Source organism: Pezoporus wallicus, unplaced genomic scaffold (genome assembly GCF_028554395.1).
Source record: "Pezoporus wallicus isolate ANWC-B61680 ecotype Strahan unplaced genomic scaffold, APGP_CSIRO_Pwel_v1 contig_8251, whole genome shotgun sequence".
In the NCBI taxonomy this organism is placed as follows: domain Eukaryota; kingdom Metazoa; phylum Chordata; class Aves; order Psittaciformes; family Psittacidae; genus Pezoporus; species Pezoporus wallicus.
Window position 1 is genome coordinate 528,303 of NW_026641469.1, and position 22,349 is coordinate 550,651.

A 22,349-nucleotide genomic window follows, 5' to 3' on the forward strand; every position below is an offset into this window, starting at 1 on the left:
GGTTTTACAGGGCATTCGTTTAGCCCTCACAGATATCCTTTTGTTAGGGTCTGCATCCAAAACACTCAGAGAGAGATCCAATGAGAATAAATACACCAAAGCCTCTGTCTACACACTATGGGGTTGACCCTCTAACATGGCTAAGTTCTCACTGCCTGCTCTTCCCCCCGAGGAGCATCAGCCAGAAAACCCCTGCCATGGTTCTTGCTTTGAGTCTTATTCTGCTGCCTGTGCTTCGCCTTGATGCCTTGATGCTAGGCAGGGCTTCAGACGTGGCTTTGCACGAGAGCAAGGGAAGGAGCAATGAGGTGCTTGTTGGTAAAGCAGGGGTCTCAGAGAAACCGGGAGCTTAAGGCATGGCAAAGCAGGTCACTGTCAGGGCTAAGGGGTTGTGGAGCAGGTCCTTCATGGGCCAGATGATCCCTGGGGGGTTCATCTGTGGCCTGGACATGGGATGGGACTTATCCAAGTGAAAGCCCTCGAGGCAGAGGTGGTGAGAAGCTCACCAGCTGAGGAGGGGGTGCCTGGGAATTGGAGGAGACGAGGGCAAAGGGATCTATCAGATCAGAGTGAAGGCAGGAGACTGGGAGGGCTGGAGGCTCCCTGGCCCCCTCCAAACACATATGAGGGGACAACTCTATGAGGCTTTTCAAGGCCACCTCCAGCCTCTGGCTGCGGTGCTGGCAAGATGTGCTGCTCCCTGCCCTGTGCTGCTGATGTTGCTCTGCCACCACCGGCTGTCATCCAGACCTTCCAGCATTCACTGTATTTAACACCCAAAGTCTGGGACCTTTTCCTGCAGGCCCAGGGCCAAGAGAAGTCTCCATCCCAGCCCAACACCCCAGGGAACCGCAGCAAGAGTCAAGGGCAGAGATTGTGCTCAGCCTGTGTATCCCAGGAGGTCTTTCTTCTTCCAGCCAAGCTGGGGAATAGAATTGATGGGGAGACAGGTCCTGCTGGCCAGGGTGACTCCAGGGTGGCTGGTGCTGATCACCCTCCCAGGGAGGTCTCAGTGGCCACCACCACCCATCGCTCCCGCTGACTTCTCCAGCTTTTGCGCCTCGCACCGCTTCATCCCTCTAATCCCATCCTAATCCTGCTCTCCAATTACAGCCTGCTCAGCAATGGGAAACCCAAGCCCCATTTTAGGTTGCTAATTAGGCTATGAGCCATCTATCTCACTGCTCAGAGCTGTCAGCCCTTCCTGCCATGTAGATCTGATCTTGTTTGAGGCACTAAGATAACCACGGGGGGAGAAGCCTGTCTCTGGGTAGCGCGGTGAGGGGGGTTGATGGCTGGCTTGGATGTGAATATATTAATTAATATCTATGGATTGCTTTGGAGAGGGAAAGCACTGCAGGGGGACATTAATTCCTAATGGTTATTAATTGAATCTTGCTGCTGGGTCAGTGGTAGGTCACAGAGACTGACTCTGTGTGTGTGTGATTTAGCTGCGTGCACCCATACCAGCAGTGAGAGCCTCAGCCTCCTTATACCAAAGACACTGTCTGAGCCTGCTGTGCTGCATCTCCTGGTCCAGGGGACCTCATGGGCACAGGGAATGGCTCCAGAAAACCCAGTCACATTGCATCAGGACAGAGGTAGTGGGTGCAGATGGGAGCAACCTGCCCACATGGTGCAGCACAACCTGAGTGACCTTGGGCAAGTGGTACTCAGTGCCTCAGTTTCCCTCCTGGGACAGCCTTGATTTGCGGGTGGTGCGACACTGACTGCAGCTGGTGTTTGCTGTGGGGAGGATGCAGTAAGCAGTGGCTCAGCATCATGGTTTTGGTGCCTTGAGACATGCAGTGAGGGTCAGCGTGCGCCAGGGTTGACCCAGCACCATCAACATCTGACACAGTGCCTCCCTGTGTGTAAAACACAGATGCTAGCAGAGCCTGGAAGGGAGCTCAGGAAACAGCAGTGGAGTCATTGGTGGCTCCTGATGGAGGAGAAGCTGCTGCCAGTGTGGGGCCTCATGGGGCCCGTGCAGCTCCCAGCAGAACTGTCATCCCCATAGGAGCAACTGACCCCTATGCAAAGCATCTGCTTCTAGAAGAGCAGATTGCTTCCTTCCCAGTGCAGCTGAACCCTCAGCTGAAGCTCTCCAGGATCCTGGCAGTCACAGAAGTGTTGTTCACTGCAGAGCATGATTTGCCATAGCCTATGTCAAAGCAGGGCTGGGAGGGCAGAGGGACAGGGCCCTTCTCTGGCCCAAGCATGACCCACTGCTGTTTCAGGGCTGTTGAGGCATGTTTGTCTCGGCTGGGACCTGCTGGGCACCATGTGGCATCTTAGGGCAGGGATGCTCTGGCATGAGAAGCTCTTCAAGGACGGAGCTTTGACCTGTTCTCTCTGCAAAGCTTTGGGAGGGGTTGAAGCAACCCACAAAAGGCAAAACAGATGGGAGCCCATTGTCAGGGTACCAGATCAGGGTGCTTTTGGCTGGTGCAAATGCACGTGCAGCTGCCACGTTCCCCACCTTATCCCCCTCGAGCTGACTGATGGGAGCAGGAAAGATCCTCTGCCTGTCAAGAGCATTGGCCACATTGCAGTGAGACAAGGCTCAGAGCCTGGTAACAAAAAGCTGTTAGGGTTTTTGGGTTTGCTCTGGTTTAGGGAACCTATTTTTTTCCTCCTTTCTGTCTTTCTTCCTTCTGTAGCTGTTTCAGCTCATTTACAAAGCCTGCAAAGAGCCAGGGACTGACTGCACTACATCCATACACCCCTCTATCTGTAGCTTGGTTCACGTTGCTTGCTCAGTGCCAAGACCTCTCTCTGTGTCTGGAAGGAGAACAGGCACTGCCAGGCTGGAGCAGGCTGCGATTAGGAGGAACACATCCAGTTAACACTTGAGAGCCTGTTCAGGGCTGCAAACCACCCCAGCCCCTGTTGGGAGGAGCTCTTGTCCATGCAGGTCGAGCAGGCACCATCAATAGGCATCAACACAGAGGGGAGCCGACCCTGCTACACCTCACTTGGCCCGTGGATGGAGTTTAGGTGGCCTTAGCTTTTAGCAAAGGGACCCAGGAGGTGCCCATCTCCTGCAGGACCAGCAGAACAGGAGCTCAATGCAGCGCCTGCACTCGGGGCAGGGTTTTGCTGCCAGATCCCCTGTGCCATCTGGAGCAGTCATAACAAGGAAACTATTCTCAGCTCCATTTCTATGTCTGCCTGACATCTCTCTTGCTGTCAAAACCAGCTTCCCAAGGCAGTAAATAGTTGTTTGCAAAAGAGCAAGTGGGTGCTGAGCTTGTCTGTGTCTGCATAAATCCTTCTAATGCTTTGGTAAGGCACAGGGGACTGCTAGGTGTGCCAGCAAGATCAGCCAGTGTTGAAACAGCTAAAGGGCAAGAGAAGGACCATTTCCCCCCCACCCAGAGCAGTTTAGAAGGTAAATGACACTCGGAAAGGGAGATCAGGCACTAGGGACCAGCCCAGTGGGGAAGGCGGAGGTTGTTGTTCATTGCATTGGCTCAGCACAGGATGGTGTCAGAACGCATCACCCTGGGGAGCTGGGAGCTTGCTCACAAGTGGAAGATGCTGCAGCCTTTCCTGCCTCCAAGCTCGGGTCTGAGTTTCCCAAGGGATCTGTATACGGTTGTATACTGGGCCATGGATCTGCTGTTCAGTTGGCAGCCAGCGCTCCTCCAAGGGGTTTGGTCAGTCCTTGCAGGGCAGGTTTGGGGTGAAAGAAGTGGATTTAGCGTCATCCACCATCAGCACTCACCCCTTGAGCATTAGGGATCAGCCCATCACCTATCTCTGAGCTGGAGACTGTGTTCCACAAAGCATCAGGTCCCTTCCTTGCCCCGTCTGCCTCCCTGGTGCACCTTGGGTCTGACAGCCCCATCCCTCTGCACCTTCCACTTGCAGTTGCCTTCCTCAGCTTTAGTTTCCCCAAGCTTTTGCAAAGATAAGGTCACTCAGCAGTAGCTTTTCCAAAGTAGCTCCCAAAGGTGACAGAGTTGTTGGAGCTGCAGAGCCACCAGGGAGCTGCTCTGGAGGAGGGATGCAATAGATCCTGGTCAGTGCTTCCCAATGCAATGGGGATGTCAGTGTTTGCAGACAAGTCTTTTTCCCTAAAGAAAGGCTTTAGCCAGAGCCGGTTGTCTGTGGATGAGATCTCCTTAAGGATGTGTATTAACATCTCCCCACTGACAGCTTACAAGGCTGTGATTTTAATAAGGTATTGAAAATCTGAGCATGGTGTCAGGCTCATCATGTTTCCCCTGTCTGCTCTCAGGATTCAAAGATGCTAAAGCTAAAAGTGTTGATTAAATTGCTAAGGAGCAGAAGCTCCACAACCCAGCAGGGGCTGTGCAGGGCTGAACTGTGCTTTGCTGAGAGGGATATCTGGGACATGAGAGGATTTGTGAGTGGAAAACAGAGCAGAGAGCATCAGCCCCATGGCTCCAGGATGGATAACCCAGCCTGCAAAAGGGCCCACCGTTCAGCTCTGCAGGGCAACATCCACCAAGATGGACGAGCTCAAACCCTGCCATGTCCAAGGGGGTATTGTGGGCTGGGGAAGTGGCATATCTCACATGTAACCCTCCCTGTCGTCTGCTCTCTTCCCGTGCAGGCATTTCTCCTCTGGGATAGCCCAGTTGCTGCCTCCATCCAAGAGCAGTACTGTGAGAGCCTGACGCCTGTCACCAACCACACAGGTGAGTGTCCTGCATCCCATCCCACCCCAGGCATCCCCTGGGGACCCCAATGGCAGGGGTGGGTAACAGAGGGTGTAGGGGTGTCTATGGAGCATCTGGGGATGTGGCCATGGCACGGCCAGCTCAGCCAAGTTAGGTGAGACCAGCAGGGTCACGGGCAGCTCACTCCTATTCCACACACATGCATGGGTTTGCATCCAGCTGGATCAGACCCAAGTTTTGTGCCAAAACTGGCATTTGGCCTATATTCAATCAGATCATCTCAGCAGTGAGAGGTCTGGTTTAGTGACAGGGGTGTGGGAAGGGAAGGTGGTTAAGGGAGAGGACAAAGAGACACGTCCCCCCCCCAGCTCAGGGCTGCTGCAGAGTTCATTTTCCCATGATTGAATGAAGAACAGAGCAGGCACCAAGTAATTGCCCAGCTCACACTGGTCCCTGCTGCACAGAGCAGCTCTCTCCTTCAGGGTGATGGATGGCCATGGAGGCCCGGCACTGACGGATGGCTGCCCGCCACCCAGCTCCATTAACAGCAGCATTAAAAACCCCTTCTTCATAATCACAGCTTGGCACCAACTGGTTCAATGCTTGGCACCAACAGCTTGGCACCAACTGGTTCAATGCTTGGCCAAGCCCAGGCCACCATGGCCCCGCAAAGAGCATCCCCAGCCCAAGGAATGGAGGCAGAAAGCCAAGGGAGAGCAAGGCTGCCAGTGGAAATGTGTCTCTGGCATGGTGCAGAGGGGAAACCTGGTCATCACTCATGCGGTTTGCTCCCTGAAGGTTTCATCACTCTGCTTGGCAAGGTGGTTGTCCCTGGCCATGTTAGGCTGTGATAAACGGTATTTGTTTCCTTCTTACTCACGTCCCTGGGTGCAACATGTGTCCAGCTCTGTGGACTCTGACCCCCAGAAGCACCTTGTGATGCAAGGGAGGAGAATTTCTGCCTTGGCTTTGCTGATGGATATACCCTGCAATTGCTGCCATGCTCAAGCAGTGAGTGCTGCTTCCTGCAAGGTTTTGCCTTTGCTCAGTAGGGACTTATTAGCATGAATCCAAGCAGGATTTAGTGCAGTGCCCATCACCCTGGGACAGCCTGACAACATGTCAGGCTTCACATTTCCAGTGTCTCAATGCATCTGACCTGTCATCCCTGTATAACTCGTTCAGTCGGGGTAGGGCTGGCACGTGTGAGAGCCACTTCCAGCTTGAGGAAGGGGCCTCGATCAGGAGGCAAAGATGAAACTAATTGTCTCATGTCTGCTGCTTGGTAAGTGCAGCTGAGCACCAGCCTTCGTCCTTGGGGTCCATTTAAGCCCTGCCTGACTCATGCAGTGGTTCCTAGGGAGGGATATTTACAAAACTGGAAAGTTGGTTTCGAGGCTATTTAACATGGGGAGTCGTTAGGATGATGCTAATGAGAATTGCAGCGGGGCCATGAGACTTCATTTGTTGATTTCTGCACAACCCTTGGGAAGTGGCACATGCTGACAACATGAGCCCAGTGCTCCTCCAGCATGGCACTTGTCTGGGCATCAGTGAGATGGACCAAGGAGGCCTGTGTGCAGCATCCCTCCTCCAAACGACAGCCCAGTGTGAGCTCTCCTTCTCTCTTGGGTCACCTTCATTATTTAACCTCACATTGTTTAATGAGAATGCATGGTCAGGGATATCAAGCAAACCCTCATCCAGGAAGAGGAGCAGCTGAGCCCCACAGATCTCCCTTGTCCTGTCCTCTTATCAGCATTGATTTATCTGTCTTCCTCTCAGTACACTGTCCCCAGTGCAGGGCAATGTCTCTTGGCATTGATGGTTGAACCTCATATTTTAGGTGTGCCTCAAAAATACCTCTCAGTGAATCATAGGATAAAATCATGGAATCAAACAGGTTGGAAAAGACCATTAAGATCAAGTCCAACCGTTCCCCAGCACTGCCAAGGCCACCACTAACCCATGGCACTCAGGGCCTTGCCTACATAGTGTGTGAACACTTCCAGGGACAGTGATACCCCTGGGCAGCCTGTTCCAATGCCTGAGCATCCTTTGGGGAAGGAATTGTTCCTCAGCTCCATCTAAACCTCCCCTGGTGCAGCTTGAGGCTGTTTCCTCTTGTCCCATCCCTTGTTCCTCGGGAGGAGAGACCTACCCTCATCTCATGAATCCCTGATTCTGGTCAGTCCTGGGACACAGGGGCATCCACACACTGTTGGCCACTCCATCAGAAAGGCTGCTTTCCTTAGGAGCAGGGAATATTTTCTCCTCCAGGCAGAAATCATAGCTGGACTTGAGGTCACTGTGCTGCATCAGGACAGTCAGGTCAGCTGCAACCCCAGACATCTGGAACCCAGAAATTCCCAGGTTAGGCTTGAAATGAATGCAGCAAGGATCAGCATCCCTTGTCCAGGGTGGATAGGTGCATATCCCAAGGGCTCCAAGATTGCCTCGGAGGGTGAATTTGTCTTCCTGATGATTTCAGCTCCCCAGGGTCCATGCACAGCTGCTTCTCGCCTCACCCTGCTGCAAAGCCCATCAAGGAGGTACAAGGTCACTTCACCCATCAGGGCAAAGCATCCCTGGGCAGCTGCAGGACCGCTTCCTACCGTGACACTTCCCTGGGGAAGAAAGGGGGAATCTGAGCAGATGAAAAGCCTCTTCCTAATTAATAGATGAGGCTTTCCCAAAGCAGCCCAGCGGAAAGCACTCAAGCCAAGCGAGCTGGGAGTGCTCACAGGATTGTTTTACCTTTTGTAGCACTCAACCATCAGCCAAGAAGTTGGCACCCAATTGCCAATAGCCCCGGCTGGTCCTGGCTGCACGATTCACTCCTTTAAGCTGTTAAAGTGTTATCACAATAAATGGCTATCCTTAACCTTGTGTGTGTGCTGAGGAGAGAGTACAGCCGATTCCTTCCCAGGAAAGAAAAGTTTCCTGCCGCTGCAAGCTCACCTAAGCAAAGGGAAATGACACAAAAGCTGGGCAGAACTGAACAGAAAGATCTCTCTTTCGTTAACTGGAGGTTTTATTTCAAGGAGGAAATGGGAGCGTAGCTTTGTGTTTAAATAAAGCAAATCAAATTGGTCCGAGTATAGCAAAAGCCTGTGGCTGAGAAGCACAGCATGCCCAAAAGTGTTTTCTTCACAGGCACTTCATCAGCCAGGTTTGGGAACACATTTCACAGCGGGTGACAGTTTGACCAGAGACAACAACATCAGCATCTCTTTTCTCTTCAGCCTTGTTGGCATCTTTTCCACTGTGGCAGAAACAGTAATAAAGGGGCTGAGCAGGGGGTAGAGAGGCAGCAATGAGTCCTGGCAGGGACATTAAAAGCAGTGATACTGAGGTTTGGGAACCAAAAAATGTGAGCTCACCTACATGGAAAATCATAGTGGTTTAAGTGTATACTCACATTGATAAAACCATCCAGCTCCATCATCTAGGAAACACGGATGTCAATAGAAACTTGCTTATATTCATAGATTTTATTGTAGTGGAGGAGGTGATGAGGTTTTCTGGTTGAAACCAGTGTCCTGGCACGTCTCAGCATTAGCAGCAGCTACAGCAGTTGAACTGGACTTTGGACTGGATGCAGTAAAATCACAGCCAGCCCCTTTGTTCATTTGTAGCCAGGCTAGAAGTCTTTGCTAGGAAATCTCTGCCAGTGAGGGATTACGCTTCTTTGCTTACCCACCAGCAAAGCCCAACAGATATCAGGGAATAAAACACTTTCTGCAGCCTTTGATAATAACAACTCCAAACACTCTTTCCAGGAGATCAAGATATGACCCAAACCCATCCCACTACATTAGATATTCAGTAAACACATGCTCAACAGAAGCATTGATCAGTCTTAAGTGACAACACTGAGCAAATGCATCAGAAACCCATTGCAGAAGCTAGGTTTGATGCCTCTTATTTATTCTTCTCCAGAACAGCAGCAAAGACCCAAGGGACAGCAGATGCTGGTGAATAGCAACAAGCTGAAAATTCATTACAAAGACACTTTGCCATCATAATACTTAATTAGCCTGTGTAATTATTTTACATTGATGATCATGGAACTTGAATGCTTGGGAAGGATTGCTTGGGATTTTTTAAGGACTGGACTCTTACAAGGAGAAATAGAAACATCCAGTGCCACTGAAAGCAGTGCTGAAAGTAGGATGTGAGCAAGGATCTATGTAGACACAACCACAGTTGCTCCCATTGAGTGCCAATCCTGACCCAGAGGGAAGGCAAGCAGCTCCACCACCCCAATTTCTACCCCATATTAACACAAATTGTCCCCCAATGCCATTTCCCCCGATGCTTCAAGGCATTACTCAAGCATTTATTACCTGAGCATCTCCACGGCTGGGATTGAGCCACCCCTCCTTGGCCTTGAAATAAAAGTATCCCCCCAAAAAGCCCCTGTTATAGGGCACTAAGGTGTGAAACAGCTCCTTGTGCTCCACCAGCCTGGTGGAACTGCCCAGAAGGGACAAATGACCTTTTGCAGGCTGGCTACAGTGAGTACATTTTGATTAGATGTGGAGGTGAAGCCCTGATTACCAAATGCAAGTGCTGCAGCAGCTCCTGAAGGAGCCCCAGGCTTCAGCCTGCTCAAGAGGCAGCAGCAATGCAGTCACTGAGGACTTCAAGGCTGGCCAGAAATGACTGTGGTTGAGGAAGAGCTCAGAACAGGGAGGGATATGAGCTAACAGCCTTCCAAGACACCTTCAATACATAACCCCATCACCCCCAACCATGGGAACAAGCCTGTGATGCAGATTTCCATCATCTCTCCTGGCCCCTTTGCATTGCATGAGGGGATAAGGACACCACTCTTCAAGCAGCCTCAGTGTTGCTGGGGGCACAGCAAGCTAGGATGCTGCACTGGTGCATAGCTGTGCCCAGTGTGAGGTGAGGACATGTTTACCAGCATGGTTATATCAGCACAACCTTGGCTTTAGTCCTCTTCATGCCACCCTAGCAATGGTTTGATGGTGTTTCCTGGCACCAGCTCAAGAGCACTGGGTGGTGCTGGCCCAGGATAAGCATGCTCCATCCTCTTTAAATTTGCTCAAAATCCTTTGGCAGATTAGCTGGGACTGGAGAGCTTTACCCTGCCAGGCTCACACGGCTGCATGGCTTTAGCTTGGAGCCATCTCAATGGCCCCTGTAAGTGGTGGAAGCAGGATGGAGCAAGATGCTTTGTATAAACAGGAGGGATACTGCTATAGTTATCCCAAGACAGTTACTGTCATACAGTTGTCTCAGTCTCTGGATAGGCACTTTTCATCTTCAGAAGAAAGGAAATACTTTATATTGCTTCAAAGCAGCACAACCCAAAGGAAACAGGGTGAGAAGGGATTTGAGTGACTTCCCCAGTGCCACACTCCCCGTCTCAAAGCAGGGCCAGCTCTTTCCTACCCCAAATGTCATGTTTCCATGCAGGAAGGAGCCAAATCGTGGGGATTAGTTGCACGTAGGAAATACATTGACCTTTCTTGCTGTAAAGCTGCAAAGACCAAAACCGTCTGTGCAGCCAACGGTGCTGAGAAGGCTGGAGCAGACGTCTGCAGAACCTGGGAGAATAATCCCCCTGTAAACACGGATGGGCCACAAAGCAGATATGAAAGCATTTAGCACTGATACATATCATTTCCATGCTAAACAGTGCCGGGAGCCATGTGCCACTGGGGAGCAGCTGGAGCAGAGGGTTGTGCTGGGCAAATGGGACATGGAAGCTCTCCCGGCACTCTTTGCCTTCACTGTTTTACTTAACCCTTCCCCAGCAGGAGGGGTTTTTTCTTCCCTATATGCTGGAGAGAGCAGAAAGAGCAGCATCTGCTTTTCTTCATCAAGCATTTCTCAGGGTGAGCCAGGGAAACATCTTCCAGTCACCCATAGGTTACAAACCAGTGGGATAGACCTCAAAATGCTGCCTACAGCAGTGCTGGAACAAAGCCCCCTGTGCAGTGTGAAGTCCTAGGGGCCTCCTACATCCCTCAAGCCTGAGCATCAGCCCACACCACAGCCCCAGCCTATGGGACATGGAGGGGACCGAGCTCCTGGTGATGCTGCTCCACCTTCACTTCGTGTCCTTGCCATGGTGGGACTGCAAGACACATCACTTGGTTTGTCATCTGATGGGTGTCCATAGTGCTTTAATGGGAGTGCCAAGCAGCATTTAACCAAGTGCCTTGGAGAAACGTGGAGATGTTAAATCCAGACTTGAGTATATGGGTAACAGAACAATGCTCCCTTTGTGTGACCACAGCATCTCCATGAATCTGTCTTGGGTTTGGTTATTAATGGCATTGCCATAGCTTGGTTTTACTATTGCAGCGAACTGCTGCTGCCACTCTGGTTCTGCTCACTTTTCATTACTGAGGCTTCCTGCTTGCCCTCCCTGAGCAATCTGCATCTGGGCCCCAGCACAGCCCCTGGGATGCAAGAGGGAAACTGAGGCATGAGGGGATGGGTTAAAGATGGAGTTTGTTCTCAGCCCCACCACTCCCAGGGTGGCTTTTTGGTGACTGCTCTGAGCATTAGCCCTGTGCAGGCATCCTTTTTCTGTGCTGGGTTATTCCAAGTGGAGCTTTTCCTATTCCAGCTGTTCAAGCAAGCTTCTCACTTGGGTGGATTCTCAAGTGGCTAATAGGGAGAGCACTGGCAATTTAACTTTGTGCTTAGCTGAAGCAGTTACCCGTTGCCTTTTCTTTACCTGGATGAATATTATAATAAAATAATTTAACAATATTAATAAAGAAATAAAATTTTAAACTGAGACTTCATTCTCTGTGACCCTCTATTTCTCCGTCAGATTTGGGTCAAAACAACTGAAGAGCTTAACAAATGTTAATGGATGCAGATAGGCTCAAACACGCACCCTACGCATGATTAAATGCACCTTGTTCCCTAAGAAATACAGGCTTAAAACAGTTAAAGTGAAGGTTGCTGCAGCAACCCTCCACATTAACAAAGCTAAAAGCAAAGGTCATAGTTAAAATTAATTTCTTACTACAAGCTATGGAAAGCAGGAGGTAGCACTCACCACGCTCGGATGCTTCCCCAGCTCGGGAGTTGTTTTCCATTACAAAGATGTTTAAAGAAATCCCTCCTCTTCTCTGCATTGGAAATTTGATTTGAGAACAGCCCAAGAAACCAAATCTGCAGATAACTATGAAAACCATCACATTAATAACAGCATTTTTCTGTTCAGTCACTCCTCTGTCAGCTCTCTCCATAGGAAGTTTGGGGAAAGGCATCCAAATAGCACCTAAGACTCCATGTGGAGGGGAAACGCTGTGTTCTCGCACCCTGAGAGCTGTGAATTGGGAAGGTTTTGTCTTAGGAAATGACAGCAGCACAAACACCTTTGGTTCAGTGGTTTGCACTGATCTCTGCCCCTTCCAGGTTGTGCTGCCCATCCATCTGCTGCCTGCCAAGGGTTGTATTCTATAGATATTACAGCCATTGTACTTCCTACCTCACTTTGAGATGGAGCTAGGACGTATTTAGCTGCAGTACGTGTTGGTCTAAATATACACAAATCAGACATAAAAAAGCCTGCAATCTGGCCTACCTAGTGCCTACATTAGCACACTGGTGTAGCTGCAAAAAGCACACGAGTCCTGCTTGAAAACTGAAATAGCAGCAGCAGACTTGGAGTATTCTTCCAGGGGAAGGCTGGAAGAGACCAATGGGAGCAGTGAGGAAGAAGAGCTTGCAGCCAGGAGGTGTAAGAGGGTTGGAGGGGCTCTGAGGAGCTTCCCACCAGGACCAGGCTGGTCATCAGGTGGCATCACTAGGTAAGAATAAAACCTGACTTCTTGTTGGCTGTTGTGGGTCTGGATGCCAAAAGTCATGGTTGAAGAAAGGAGCAGGGCTGGAACACCAGAGCCAGGGAGCCCCAGGACAACTTAGGAAACCAGGTTAGAAAACCACCTTGTACTAGAATTGAGCTTAAGCCAGGAGCTCAGACAGGACTAGGGCAATAGCCATGATCAGGATGGATCAACCAGCCCTTGGGAGCCTTGTCACAGCCCACATTTGGTGTCTATCATGAAGCTCTTCCAGGCACTGAGCTTGCAGGGACCCATCAGCTCAACCAGAACTGCAGCCCCAGCTCTCCAGGCAAACCTTGGCCCTTCAACAGCCTGGAGGTGGCCCACAGTGGACCATAGACCTCTAATAACCGACTTTCCCTACAGGTCCCCAGTGCAATGCCTCAGTAGACCTCATCGGCACGTGCTGGCCCCGGAGCGCAGTGGGACAGTTGGTGGCTCGACCCTGCCCTGAATACTTCTATGGCGTGCGGTACAACACCACAAGTAAGAGGAGCAGCACCAGTGGGGACACGGTGGATGAGGGATGGGGATGTGCATCAGCCCCACGTGCATCAGGGGCTGTGGGGCATGAGTGATGCTACATCTTTGAGTACAGAGCTCACTGGGGTCTCTGTGGGATCCACCATAAAAGCGCTCTCATACCCCTAATTCCAGGGAGGGTGGTTGCACAGCAGCACCTTTATAAGCAGGTCCTCCCAGACATGAGAAGGGGGAGAATGCTGGCTCCTTGGGGGGCATAGAATCATAGAATCCCAGACTGGTTTGGGTTGGAAGGGACCTTAAAGCTCCTCCAGCTCCAACCCCTGCCACGGGCAGGGACACCTTCCACTAGAGCAGCTTGCTTCAAGCCCCTGTGTCCAACCTGGCCTTGAACACTGCCAGGGATGGGGAGGCCACAGCTTCCTTGGGCCAAGGGGAAGAGGAGTGAGCCTGCCCTGCTGTTGGAGATGGCATAGAGGTCTACAACCATTCCCATCCCTGACCCATTGTCCTGAAGAGGCTCAGGATCTCTTCTGTTAATGTACTGCTGGCATCTCCCCACTGCTGATGCTAATCAGACTTGTAAGCAAGGCACCATCTGAGCTGGCTTCAAAGCCAGGGGACTTGATGCCAGTGACCCCTGCATCAGTGACAATCATCAGGTCACATCTTTGTACCCATCCCCACGCACTGTTTACCCTTCAGTGGGCACCCTCTCTTTCAGACAATGGCTACAGGGAATGCCTCGCTAACGGGAGCTGGGCAGCACGGGTCAACTATTCCCAGTGCCAGGAGATCCTCAGTGAAGAGGTAGGACCTTGGTAGTCCCTTGGCTGGGCTCTCAGCAACGGGGTGAGGAACAGACAACGGGGTTTTGAAAGGCAACAGCATCCACATCAGGAACAGCCCAAGGGAGATGTGGGGTGGGTGTGCGGCAGCAGATTTAAGGTTGCAACCCCATCCCTCCCTGCTGGCAGTGACGTAAAGATGTTTAGGAAGCTGAAAGGGATAAAACAGATGCTGAGCAAAAATTACATACTCCTGAGTAGGTCAAGCTACCCCTCAGAGTAAAGAAGAGATACAGGCTGTTCATTTGCAGTTGATCCCATCTCTGGTATTTAAGATGCTGATAACTCTTGCCAGGAATGGTTTTCTCACCGAGTTAATTGCTAATTCCCAGGCTGGATGAGTGTCTAACAGCAGGAGCAATCCATTAATCTAATTATCACTCACACCTTCCTGCTCCCTCTGCCCAAATTCATCCCAGCCTCTCATACCCCCAGGGCAATGGGGAATGAACTGAGACATCAGATGTCACATTGCTGCTGAGCTCGCCTGAATTACAGCAGGATTTCCCCAGATGATGGGTTGGGGATGTCCCAGCAATGAGCAAGGGGAATGTAGGGAATGTAGGGACAGCAACCATGAGCTTCCCTGGCTCATGGACAGGAGAGGCACCAACCTTGTCCTTTGCAGGGCAAGGTTGGTGTCTCTCCTGTCCATGTAAGCCCCATCCAACCGGCCCCTTCTCCACTGTCCTGGCATGTGCTTGGCTCCAGTTGCTTTCTGAAAAGGACCCAAAACGTGTGGTGCAGTTCTCAGAGGAGGTGAGTTTGTGCTGGTACCCGGGGCTGCTGCTGACCCCCTCCCCATCTCCCCTCACCAGAAGAAGAGCAAGCTGCACTACCACATTGCTGTCATCATCAACTACCTGGGGCACTGTGTCTCGCTGGGGGCCCTCCTCGTGGCCTTCGTCCTCTTCATGCGCCTGCGGTGAGTGGTCTGACCTGCTGCCATGTCCCTAAAGGGTGGACAAGCCCATAGAGGTCACTTCATAGCCCTTGGGTTGGGGATGAATCCATCCCCTGCATTTTGTCATGTCCTCTCCCATGGCCATTGCTCTCCAGTCTGGAGGGATGATGCCTATCCTGGGGTTATTTCTCCCTTGCTGCCTTTAAAGCTCTTGGTTATGGAGGCATCCCTGGTGCCTTCCACCTCTGGACCTTGGTCCTGCCCATCTCACCCAGAGCATGGTCCCAGCAGCTCACCCTTGGTCTCCCAACAAAGACATTCAGCTCCACAAACAGCCCTGACCCCCCAGACACCCACTGCATTCTGATGTCCCCCCCCTTCCCCAGGAGCATCCGGTGCCTGAGGAACATCATCCACTGGAACCTCATCACAGCCTTCATCCTACGCAATGCAACGTGGTTCGTGGTGCAGCTCACGATGAACCCAGAGGTGCACGAGAGCAATGTGGTAGGTGCAGCTCAGTGGGGCAGCCAGTTTGATCCCAGCCCTTTGCAGCTGGAGTGTGTGTGGAGCTTGAGCATCCTAAAGATTGAGGGTCTAACTAGCTGCTGATGGCTGGAGGATAGCACTGGCTTATGATACACAAGGGTTCAATTGCTCTGCTGTGCTCTGTGATCAGTTTTATCACTACAACACAGAACCCTGCTCTTTACCCTCCCTGTCTCCTCCTAACCCCCCTTGGCAGGTCTGGTGCCGCTTGGTCACTGCTGCCTACAATTACTTCCACGTCACCAACTTCTTCTGGATGTTTGGTGAGGGCTGCTACCTGCACACAGCCATCGTGCTCACCTACTCCACAGACAAGCTCCGCAAATGGATGTTCATCTGCATCGGCTGGTGTAAGTACCAGGAGTCACCTCCAGTGATGCCCACCTCTATCCTCCACCTCTCCTTGCACTCAAAGCGCTGCTAAAAGGTTGCCAGGAGCAGGAGGATGGGATTTGCATGGCCACATGAGAGAACATCCCTGTTACAGCAGGGATTTGTGGCAATGCTCTACCCCTGAATGTTCCTCTGTGTGTTCCTCTGCAGGTATCCCCTTCCCCATCATCGTTGCCTGGGCCATCGGGAAGCTGTACTACGACAATGAGAAGTGAGCCTGATCGCTCTCATTCCCCATTCTCCTTTCTATCCCAGCTGCAGTGGCAGGCATGGTTCCTGCCTAGAAGGGCTGACATGAGGCAGAATACATGGAAAGGGTGGGAGGAAAAAAAGGATAATGTTCTTCTTTCTTCCATCACACCTTCAGGCTCTGTGCCACATGAGCCCTGCCTGCAGCTGCCTAGTGCTGCATTTTATCCTTCAAAGGACAAATGAGATTTTGAAGGCAGGGGGAAAGGCCAGATTAAGCCAGAGCTCCTACAATGTATTTGCTAAATGGAGCTGGGATTTAATCTACCAGCAGAGATAGAAAGTACCACCACCTGAGCCATTTTCTCAGAGACTTGCTAATGGAAGTCTTAACAGGCACCTGAGAGTTCATCACTGGGTTTAAGCTAAAAGAAGCCCATGGAGATGAATGGCAACTTGCCTTGTTTTTCAGGGCTGGTTTTACCCCTGACTCCCAGAGCCTTGTGCTACACACGCAGGCACAGCACTGATATAACAAAACCAAACAAGGTGCTCCCAGGAGCTTCCCCAGGGATCGCTGGGGACAGAGCCAACTTGGACATGTGCATGTGTAAGGTTGTCCCTGCTTCTCTTACAATAGCCACTTCCCACATCCATATGGGGCCCAAAAACACCCTCACAAGCCCCCTGTACCTCCACCTTTGGGGGGAAACTATTCCATAGTGGCTACAGCCATTCACATTGTGCATTCACCCTATAGTGACTTACTGAGATTGTGCAAATCCAGGTCACTCCCGCTGCTGGCTTGTTCCCAGCACTGCTTGTCCTTGCCTTGCAGGTGCTGGTTTGGGAAGAGAGCAGGAGTTTATACAGACTACATTTACCAAGGCCCCATGATTCTGGTGCTTCTGGTAAGAGTAAAGTGGCCTTGCTTGCTAAATAGAGGGTCCTTCCTGTCTGCACGTGGGATAAGGCTGTTCCTGAGCAGGGTCTTGCTGCAGATGGATCTGCAAGCCCAGCTCCCCTCACCCAAACTGCATCTTAAGCAAATTTGGGCACCTAACCCACAGTAAGAAATAGCATGCATGAATCCTGCTGGCTTGGGATGGGTTAGAAAGGGAGACATCACTCTGATAAGGATGCTCCTGTCAGCAGACCCACACATGCATCACTAAGTGCCTCCTGGCAACATCCCTGCCCTGGCACTATTTGGGTGCAGGTGGCTGCTTTGCCAGGCATTTGCAGAAGCCTGGGCACTTCATTCCTTGATCCACATCACCTTTCTCCTGGCCCTTGGCTGAGCAGCGGTGCTTGAACCAGTGCTCAGATGGAGCATCATTTGCTGGGGCTTTGCCCCTTTGGGAAGGGACAAAGAAGAGCAGTGATGGCAAGTCGCAAGCAGCGGTGCCAGGGGTCCAACATGCATTTGCAGGAGGAAAGATGTGCACAAAGACCCATGACTTTTCCTCCCTCCTTGCCCAATGCTGAGAAACCCCAAGGGAGTATTAATCAGCAGCACCAAGCAGCTGCAGTGAATAATTGATCCTGCTCCTCATTTCCCAGCCCATCAGGTAGCCAGGCCACTTCTAATTGGTGGCAATTGAGCTCAGCTCCCAGTGCCACCTTCCCATGCCCTCATTTAGCAGGTCAGCAGCCAGGAGAGCATCCAAGCTTGCTGTGACAGCAGCCACTCTCCTAAAACCCCTTCGGCTGCATACATTCCTCCTCCACACGTTTTCACCTTCAGCCGTTTCTCTAACACTTGCCCTTCTTCTTCAGTCTCCTGGTGTGCCCTTGGCCTTCATCAAACCCCTAAACCTTAGAGCTAAGGTGCTCTAAAAACATCCAATGTCTTGTTCCAGTGCATGGAAGGCAGTAGATGAGGTTCAAGAGGAAACCTTCCCATTTCCCCTGGCGCAGCCTCTGCTGAGGAATTGGGAGGGAACCTTGGGGGAGGAGACACTAACCAGGAGCCCTTTTCCTTCCAGATCAACTTCATCTTTCTCTTCAACATCGTCCGAATCCTCATGACAAAGCTCCGAGCTTCAACCACGTCAGAGACCATCCAGTACAGGTAAGAGCATGAGTGAGCCTGCAGAAAACAGACCCATGAGTTAGCATGACTGGGAGGAACAAGAACAGCCTCATCAAGTATCAAGGCACGGAGAGACATCTAAGAGCTCTTCAAATGCTTTTTGGAGGCACGTGGCCATCACATCTGGGGTTGTTCAGAAATCCTGGGCAGTGATGGAGAACACGGATGGATATATCTGCCTCTGGGAGCTGTTGGGAGCGGAGTCTCTGTACAAAACCCTGTTCTGGTGGGACCCCACCAGGTCACCGGGTTCAGAGCTGCAAATCCTGGCACAAAGGTGAGAATTAAATCTCTGCTTGAGAGCAAAGCAAAGGCGGAGGAAGGAGCAATGAATCGATGTCAGCCCAAACACCTCCTCACGAAGCAGTGAGGGGAAGGCAGCACACTTGGCAGCATCAGGCAGTAAGATTTAACCCTTCCCTGCTCTGGAATATTTGGGAGATGCCTGGTCAGATCAGTTCTCCAGAGCACCCAGACCTGGAGATGACACCTTGGTCTTCATCAGTGCTTCTCTCCATTTCATTTCATTTTGGGGGCAGGAATCAGGGAATCTCACTGTGTGCAGGTTTGGGACGGAAGGTGACTTTTTCAGCTGAGCATGGAAAAATTCAGATGCGGTCACTAGGGAAAAGCCAGCTTTCCTCAACGTGGGGTGTTGAGCTGGGATGAATGATTCAACAAAGATAAAGGTTATTGGAAGAGGACGGTTGGCCTCAGAGTCTTGAGAGACTTTTGAGTTCTCAAGTCAGTTATCAAGTGTGCAGACTGCTTGAACCAGGCAAGGGACAGCCCCTGGGGGACTCCTGCTCACCTTGGATGATGGCTTTTGGTTAAAAGCTGATAGATCCCCGGCTATCATAGCTGCTGCCTTGGAGAAGCTGCAGCAGTGCATGTGCTGTCCCATACTTTGCCATCCTGAAGGTGCTCATGCCCTGTGGCTCTCCTCTAGGTGAGTGATGCAGAACAGGTCCCAAGCACTGTCCTTGCCCACCCCTACCAGAGGTGACTTTCCTGCATTCAGCTAATGTTGGAATCTATCCATTCACAGGATCTTTAAGCAAAAGCTTGACTCAGCATTTTCTTGTTCCTTAATCCGAGTGGATGAGATGCCAAGCCCCAATCCATCCTACGCTCTCCTGTATAAGCACTATGACTTTTCAGAAACCACACTTGTAATCTCATCAAGAAAAGATATCAAATTAATTAGTACCGTTTCTCATAAACCCATGCTGAAGTGTGTGGATTATTTTATCCTCTTTAATTCCTCTTTAATCGATCCTCCAAGCAGCCAAGCAATCATTTCATGCCAGCTCAAGGTCAGGCCTCCACTCTGCACTGCCCTTTTCTGGATGGAGCAACCACAGTAGGTGTCCAGTGCTCAAACCAGCCCAAGTCACTTGGGGGTCACATGAGAAAACAGCTCAGTGCTGCTCCATCCTCCCCAGACCCAGACAGACCAGTCCCAGCCATGCTGGTGCTGAGTCCTTGCTCCTAGGGCTGCACTGCAGCAGCTCAGGTCAATGTTTTTCCTCCAGGAAAGCAGTCAAGGCCACGCTGGTGTTGCTGCCCTTGCTGGGGATCACCTACATGCTCTTCTTTGTCAACCCGGGGGAGGATGAGATCTCCAGGATCGTCTTCATCTACTTCAACTCCTTTCTGGAGTCCTTCCAGGTATGGTCCTCAGCACAAGCTTCCATCCCCGTTCCCCACCAAGGGATGTGGAGGAGCCCATCCTTGCTGATGCCTCACCCCGCTTCTGCCACCTCCCCAAACCAGACACCCCCAAACCCCAGGGCTGTTCCAAAGCTCCTGAGCCTGCGGGTGCCCTCTGACCACAGCTCCACAGCGACCCTGTTGCTTGTCTCCTTCCAGGGCTTCTTCGTCTCTGTCTTCTACTGCTTCCTGAACAGCGAGGTGAGCACCAGGGGCTGGGGGTGTTCAAGGGGGTCCTCACTATTCCTTGCAAACAGACACATGCGGGTGCCTGGCACCTGGACAACAGCAATTCCCAGGCTCTGACCCAAAACACAGACAGCAGAAAGCAGGAGGTGAGGGCAGAGGTTGATCCTGAGCTTTTTTCTCTGCTTCTTCCCAAATGCTCTTGTACCTTCGCTGGTTCAGGAGAGTTTGCTCCAGACAAGCTTGCTTTGTTACCAAATCATGTATAACTGATGCAGGAGAAGAAGGGACAGGACCAGGACTACCAGGTGGCTGCTGCTCGCATCACTCCCAGTCCCTTGCAGCATCCAGTGCAGCGCATAAGAAGCTGCAGAGCTCCTGCTCAGATTCATTTCTCCCTCTTGTTTCAGTTTTGAGTTCAGAGACACCTTTGTTTAGGTTCATCTCTCTTTGCAGCTGCAACAGCTGCTTTTCACCAGTATCGCATCAAACAAGGCTGGGTGCCCTGGGAGGTGACAGGGGCTCCCATGGCCCTCCCTGCCTCGGAACCAGGTTTTGGTAGCATTTTTTAATAGAATCATGGAATCAGATGGGTTGGAAAAGACCATTAAGATCAAGTCCAACCATTCCCCAGCACTGCCAAGGCCACCACTGCCCCATGGCACTGAGGCCTCATCTCCACTGGGTGTGAACCCTTGCAGGGACGGTGACTGCAGCCCTGCCCTGGGCAGCCTGTTCCAATGCCTGAGCACCCTCTGGGGCAGGAACTGTTCCTCAGCTCCATCTAAACCTGCCCTGGTGCAGCTTGAGGCCGGTTCCTCTTGTCCCATCCCTTGTTCCTTGGGAGCAGAGCCCAGCCCCTCCTGGCTCCATCCTCCTGTCAGGCAGCTGTAGGGAGCGATCAGGTCCCCCTGAGCCTTCTCTTCTCCAGACTGAACCCCCCAGGTCCCTCAGCCGTTCCTCATCAGACTTTGATTGAAAGACTGAGGATGGCTGGTGCCCATGTGCAGCTTCTGAGAGCTGTGCAGGGATTGACTGTCCCCTCCTGTGTCTCGTCCCCGCAGGTCCGATCGGCTGTACGGAAGCGGTGGCACCGGTGGCAGGACAAGCACTCCATCCGTGCCCGTGTGGCTCGGGCCATGTCCATCCCCACCTCCCCAACCCGTGTCAGCTTCCACAGCATCAAGCAGTCCACGGCCGTCTGAGCCGGGAGCGAGGTTCCAGACAGGATGAGGAGCTGGTGTCCGTGCTGTGAGGGACCCTGACATGGCACAGCACAGGAGCCGGGTCCTGCTGCACCCACTGCAGCAGAGGGTGCATTAACTCGCTGTGGGAAACCCTACAGAGGCTCCTGCCCTATTCACTGGGGCAGACCTGTAGGATAGGACAGCTGAGAGGCTGCTTTGTCACCTCCCTGGCAGCGGTGTGACCTGCTGGGTGGCAGAAGGAGCCAGAGAAGCCTGGAGAGGTTGCAGCAGCCACCCTGGGTGCGCTGCCCCGTGTCCCATCGTTGTCATAGCTTTGAGGTGACAGGACACCAGGACCTTGTTGGGACAGCCTATGAGGCTGGTCCTTGGGAAGCTGGGTCAGCCTTCTAGTGGGAGGCTGTTGGGAAGGGGCATAACCCTCTGCGGGGAGTTCAAAGCCCTCTGAGTTGACATGGGATGGATGGATGGATGGATGGATGGATGGATGGATGGATGGATGGATGGATGGATGGATGGATGGATGGAGAGCCCTGGATGGATTGCTTTATGTGGCTGTGGTTTTGTACCACTGGGGTTATCTGAGCCCTTCTCCTGCCCCTTGCTACATCCCCAGGATGTCCTGTAACTGCTGTTTGGTCCGGCCAGGTCATTTCTCATCTCAATACCAAGGATCTGAGGGTGGGAGAGGGGAGGGAACAATGCAGGGTGCAGGGATGGATGCCAGGGGCTCTGAACAGCCACATGGAGGGGGGTAGGTCTGAAGGGAGGCATAAGGTTTAGGTTATCCTTTGGCCCACCTTGCCTAGATGGATCTATAGGTCTTTGCAAAGCCCCTGACCCTGTGCCCATGTCTGGAGGGTGGAAAAGTCAGGAAGAACAGCAGCGAAGAGGTGCTTGAGCTCCCCAGAGGCAGCTACCATAGGGACATGGCTTTGCTCCCCTCCTCCCTGCCCTGCTCTCACCCATGCTCAGTGCCAAAGCTGCTCCTTGCTCTCATGCAGGGGATGGGGCCAAATCATTCCTGCGCAGGGTTAAGTGCCTTGGAGGAGCAGCAGCCTCCCTCCCCATGCTGGGGACATCACCACATCTCCCGTGCAGCTGCCAAGCTCCTGATGTCCTGTTTCATGTGGTCACCCAAAGCAGCTCAGCAGAGAGGTCCATGAGAGGTGGAGCCACGTGAGGTTTGGGGATGCTCAGGCAGGAAGATGGTGACAGAGGGGTTATGGACCGAGTCTGCTCTCTGCATCCCAGGGATGTTGCCTGGTTTTGTACAAATCCCTTCATG

General features: G+C 52.0%; 1 protein-coding gene across 1 annotated transcript; it reads left to right on the plus strand.

Moving 5' to 3' along the window:
* The first annotated feature begins 14,454 nt into the window (after positions 1-14,454).
* On the plus strand, positions 14,455-21,523 carry LOC130607137 (corticotropin-releasing factor receptor 1). Its single transcript, XM_057423997.1, has 10 exons — positions 14,455-14,563; positions 14,646-14,752; positions 15,118-15,238; positions 15,477-15,630; positions 15,824-15,884; positions 16,701-16,773; positions 17,851-17,936; positions 19,493-19,628; positions 19,830-19,871; positions 20,921-21,523. Exons 2-10 carry the CDS (start codon positions 14,742-14,744, stop codon positions 21,059-21,061), a joined length of 825 nt encoding a protein of 274 aa, XP_057279980.1. The 5' UTR covers positions 14,455-14,563; positions 14,646-14,741; the 3' UTR covers positions 21,062-21,523.
* The last annotated feature ends 826 nt before the right edge of the window (positions 21,524-22,349 follow it).

Coding starts and splice junctions, on each gene's coding strand:
- LOC130607137 (XM_057423997.1), top strand. Junction 16,774..17,850: donor CCATGATTCTGGTGCTTCTG/GTAAGAGTAAAG, acceptor TTTTCCTTCCAG/ATCAACTTCATCTTTCTCTT. Junction 19,629..19,829: donor CCTTTCTGGAGTCCTTCCAG/GTATGGTCCTCA, acceptor GTCTCCTTCCAG/GGCTTCTTCGTCTCTGTCTT.